The sequence below is a fragment of the Chaetodon auriga genome, chromosome 2, assembly GCF_051107435.1.
Source record: "Chaetodon auriga isolate fChaAug3 chromosome 2, fChaAug3.hap1, whole genome shotgun sequence".
Classification (NCBI taxonomy): domain Eukaryota; kingdom Metazoa; phylum Chordata; class Actinopteri; order Chaetodontiformes; family Chaetodontidae; genus Chaetodon; species Chaetodon auriga.
In genome coordinates this window covers 29,780,397-29,785,621 of record NC_135075.1, presented here as the reverse complement: position 1 = coordinate 29,785,621, position 5,225 = coordinate 29,780,397, and the positions used below count along the sequence as shown (strand labels likewise).

Below are 5,225 nucleotides of genomic sequence, written 5' to 3'. Positions count from 1 at the left end.
CAATAACTTTTGGTACTCGATAAAAGCTCCTTGTGGTTTCTTGGTTTGATCGATCTGAGCAACCATGAACGAAGCGAAACATGGGCATTTTGAGGGTGTGTTATAGTGCTTCCTGTGCAGAAAATCACTTCCTGCCCTCCATCTGCAGCTCGCGCCACAACAGAGGAGTGACGTGAGTCATAGGAAAACAACTATTGAAGCATGTTGAAGAATATGTAAACATGATTGAATGAAAGGAACCAAGAAAACATGTTGAGTGCAGAACTTACAGATTGTCTCGTGATGTAGTTGGTGGTCCTGAAGAAATACTGACCTGCCGAGTTTGCATAAAACACAGCTAACACGTCCACACATCACATCAGCCTCTGTGTGAGACTGTGTCGTTGGTGAAGGTTCGTCCCTTCATGTTTTCTCCCCCTTCCTCCCATCTGTCTCACAGGCATTACGTAAGATCGCCCTTCAATAAAAACAACCACTGCTGGGACTGAAATGCTGTAGCTGCCTGTAACCACTGTGTCACAATAGAAATGTTATTGCCTCTAATGAGATGCTGCACCACAGGGGTCTACCGGAGCCGAGAGAGCGAGCTGAGGACACTGACGGATGCTTTTCAGTTTCAGAGGAAGCTTTTCTTGAAGAGTGAAGGTTTGTCTCCTCAGAGCGAGCTGTTGAGGAAACACAGCTTCCCGGTACAGTCATGTGATATTGCTTCACTGATGTAGCCACGAGGGATTTTTGTACATTGAACTGATTATTTTACGTCTCCAAACAAACCACTTGTGTGAAGGTATGAGGGATTGCACCGCTGAATCTGGATTTTCGGTGTTCAGGGTGGCTTGAAATCTGCTGTACAGTGTTTTTACTGGAGACTTTGGTGATGTGTGTGTGAATGGGTGTTGAAGGAGAAAAGTGCATCTTTTGGCCATTTATTTTGCTTTTTATATTATAATATGAACAAGAGTATTTCTCAGCGTCACAGAATTGCCCATAAAAACAACAAATCGATGTTCAGTGTAATGAACTGTGTTCCACAATACAAGAAAACTCGTTTCATGTATTTGTCATATATTTTCAGTCCAGCGTTCTTGGAATTGTCTCTTTGGACAACAGGAATTTGTAAATCAACAACACAATATGGTCAAATTGTCACAATACGATTCCCTGAAGGTCAATTAACGACGATACTGAACCATCAGATGTTACGTATTTGTTTCAGCTTGATCAACCAACTGATTTCCCTTCTTTGTTCTCCTTCCTTTGCCTCCCACCTTTCTTTCCTCCTCCCCCCCAATGCCCCGTCACTTTCCAATCCTCCCCCACCCAATCATCCTCCCCCCCTCAGACTACACATACTTCTACAAGGGGAAGGAGTACTGGAAGTTCGACAACCAGAAGCTGACGGTGGAACCCGGATACCCTAAGTCCATCTTGCGCGACTGGATGGGCTGCGACCAGTCCGACATGGAGCGCTCCGGAAGCAAGGGTAACCGCGGTGACCGGCAGCTGCCTCTTGACGACGTGGACATCATGGTGACCATCAACGACGTCCCGACGACAGTCAACGCCATTGCCGTGGTGATCCCTTGCATTCTGTCGCTGTGCATCCTGGTGCTGGTCTACACGATTTTTCAGTTTAAAAACAAAGGAGTACAGCAGAACGCCATGACGCAGCACTACTACAAATACCCTGTCCAGGAGTGGGTATGACAGGCAACTCTCCTTTGAAGAGGTTACAGTTCATGGATTGAAGGGGGTCGAGCAGTCGTCATGTCGTTAGCTAGCTCATCTTGGCTAACGGCCAAGAACGCTAGCAAAAAACAATGCAAAGTCAACGCTGAAAGACGCTAATTGTGTTAGCTAGTGATGAAAGGGCGCTCACTGGGAATGCTCAGTGGGAGTAGATTTAGACATCGGCTGTGTGTGCGTGTGCGTGTGTGTGTGCGTGTGCGTGTGTGTTTGTGTGCGCGCGCGCGTGTGCGTGCATGTGTGTGTGAGAGAAAGAGGGGGAGATTCGTGCCTGTCTTGTGACACAAGCTGTTCAGTGTAAAACAGCGAGGATACTGATTTCGTCTTTTCCCGTTCCTCACCGGTCTTAAAGCAAGCATGGCTGAGGACAACGAGAACAAAGACTCCAGGAGGATCTGATTGGCTAAGGACAGAAAAACAGCAGATGTTTCAGTCTTGCTCACCTGATTTGGCCACAACTTCTCCAGTGAAAGTGAAAAACGTCTGATGAACGATGCTGAACATTGGCGATTTCCTCCAGGACCTACAACACGACTCTTCTCAGTGAAAAGAAAAAGAGGATTTGGGGCAGAAACACTATGCTCCTAAAAACCAGACATCACCTCCAAGTTTGTTCTAACAGCAGCTTGTACACGTGAACTACTTCAACTAGTCAGAAGAAACTTAACAAAAAAAAAGAAAAGAAATGGTTTGAAGATATAAAACTTGAAGATAAAATTTAGGTAGAAAGGCCATAACAAAAAGAAAACCAAGGATCTCTCTGTGGATCACTGAATTTTGTTTAGTTTGTTTTTAGTTGTATGGAGCTGTAAAACTGTAAAAGAGGACCTTTTTCTCTCTTTTTTCACCATACACAACACAAAAACATCTTCACCACCATTAACTCAAACCTTTGTCAACTTTAAACTCCCCTCAGCTCGTCAAACAAAAGAGAAATGCTTTGATTTCCACAGCTTGGACTGGTGTTGGCAGATATAGAATAGTGAGTCATCGGCATATAATGATAGAATAGATTAATAACAGTTCTGCAGCCTTATGTGTCTCAACAGGCCTCAACATTTACTCATATTTAACAAGAAACACAACCAGGACCTGCATTTATGAAACTGTTTCAAGACTAAAAGTGGACACCCCCCCCCCCCCCCCCCCCCCCCAGGTATAAACAGTGCCATCAGGACTGGATCACCATCAGCCTTCATTCTCCCAGAGATCGTACCTGCTGGCAGAACTGTACAGTGAAAGCGAGGCTGACGGGGAACCAGTCTAAACACTGATGGTGTCATTAGTCTGCAGCCACAACAGTGTGATGATACGCTGAAGCAAAAAACTTTGCTACTGCCCGTTTAGGGAAAGATGAAGAATAAAATCTCTTTATCACACTTCTTACAGTGTTCTCAAATGTAAAGCATCTCCAGTTTATTGTACAGAACATCTGTTTATGATGAATAATGAGTTGACTGAAGCAGCAGCAGGTCAGAAAAGTCATTTTAGTCCACAGTTTGATCGGGTGTTACTCCGCTTTGTTTATTTCTGCTCTGGCAAAAAGCATTTTTCTCTCTCCACGCTCCAGTGAGGAGGGAGGCTCCTCAAGGTGAGAAAGGAGGAAATAGAAGGAGAGAGTGAAGGCACGGGGAAGCAGAATAAAGCAGGGTTTCAGCAGACGGGGAGGGGGCTGCACAGAGGATGTGTGTGTTAGTATGCCAGCTGCAGCACGGCGACATCGACTGAGCTTAATGAAGTACTTCTGTTCACAAACCTCTAACAGGAGCTACTCGCCCTCCACATCCCTCGCTTTCATCCAGCCGTCCTCCTTCTGTCTTTTCCCGCCGTCCTCTTGTAATGTTTCCGTCCATCTGGCCTCTCTTCTGTCCGTCTATCTAATCTTTCCCCCTTCTACCGTCTCCTCTGTCCATCTGTGCTGCTGCTTACCTTTTACATCTTCGAATTCAGCATCTCACGATTTTTTAATCAATGAACCATCTGCATCCCGTCTGCTCAACACCCCACGCTGCTTTGCCGTGTTCGGTCAGGCTGCTTTCATTATGTTTTCATTTAGGATTTAAGTGCTTTTAAGCTAAGAAGGTTGTAATTTGTCTCCAGTTATTTCTTGTCTTTGGCTCTAAATTGTCAGCTTTTACTGCTCAGAAGGATTTGTCAACACATTTTCAGGCCAGCTGAATTTATTTAGAAAGCACCTGTCAGCTCAAAGACAAAGAGGCATTAAAAGAAACACAACATGAAAAGGCAACATGAAAAGACATTTTAATATGATTTAAAAGAGTAAAATAAAATGGAAGCGCTATAATGGAATTAAATAGGTAATACAAAATAAAATTGTAGTCCAAGAAATGAATAGATTTTCCCAAATTTCCATAATATTACATGATATTTAAAGAGAGAAATGTCCTGGAGAGCTTCAGCAGACCTCCAAGTCCTCTGGGAGTTTCTCTCTGATGTGTGCAGTATAAAAACTGAACTCTGCTTCTCTGTGTTTTGTTTGGACTCTGGGGAGCGTAAGCAGACCTGATCCCAGACCATCTGAGACGTCTGAACAGGTCATCATGGAGCAGCAGATCAGATCTAAACCATCCGGTGCTTCAGAAACCAACAGCACTCCTTTAACTGTATTCAAACTGGACCCATGTGGTCTCTTCTGGTTTTAGTGAGGACTCGAGCAGGAGCATTCTGAATCAGCTGCAGCTGTCTGATCTGAGACCTGTAAAGGCAGCGTTATAGTTGTCCAAGATTAACATGGACAAGTTCTCCTAGACAGATGCTGGTCTTCTAATTCTTGATAGATTCTAAAGGTTTTTTAAAAGTCTCAATGTAGAAATTTAGCTCTGACTCGAGGAATACATCAAGAATTTTGTCTGGGTTTTTCATATTTAATGCAAGTTTCTGATGCTGGTGTCATCGTTATAGAAGTCTGTGTTGTCTGCATAATTATGGTGAGATATTCCGATGTTTTCGATAATCTGAGCTAATCAGATCATTTGGATGTTAAACAGAAGAGGTCTGAGAGTGGAGCCTTGGGGTACTCCACATCTCTGTGCGATCCGGCATGAAACTTCAATCAACCACAAGTCCTTCAAAAAGGACTTAAACCATTTTAATACTGTGCCAAAAAGTCCCAGTGAGTCCAGTAATGTGTCCAAACAGACTGGAAATAAGCGGCGTTACCACATCGGTCACTTCCAGCCTTTACAGGAATGATGGTTTACAGAGCAGAAAGTTATGAACACCAATTTAAAGATTTAAAGTGCAGCAAGAGGGAACTGTTTTATATGAAGTACATGAGATAAGACCATTTAATACTGACTCTAATCACCTGGAGCTCAGGTATGGTCACTTTTCCAATCTGAGGAAGACAAATGAAGAAGAGATCAAACACTGTCATCTCACCTCTGTGTGACATTCAAGTCCTCCCCTCACGGTCGAACACAGCAGCACCGCAGTTCTAATTTAGCAGAATGTATTTA

The 5,225-nt window shown here is 43.8% G+C and overlaps 1 protein-coding gene across 1 annotated transcript in view; it reads left to right on the top strand.

Annotated features, from left to right (window-relative positions):
* The window catches only part of mmp24 (matrix metallopeptidase 24), a 56,093-nt gene extending 53,200 nt beyond the window's left edge, over positions 1-2,893 (top strand). Inside the window, exon 10 of the mRNA XM_076746186.1 lies at positions 1,343-2,893. Coding sequence (XP_076602301.1) covers positions 1,343-1,707 — 365 coding nt within the window. The 3' untranslated portion in view covers positions 1,708-2,893. The remainder of the gene's footprint in view (positions 1-1,342) is intronic.
* The last annotated feature ends 2,332 nt before the right edge of the window (positions 2,894-5,225 follow it).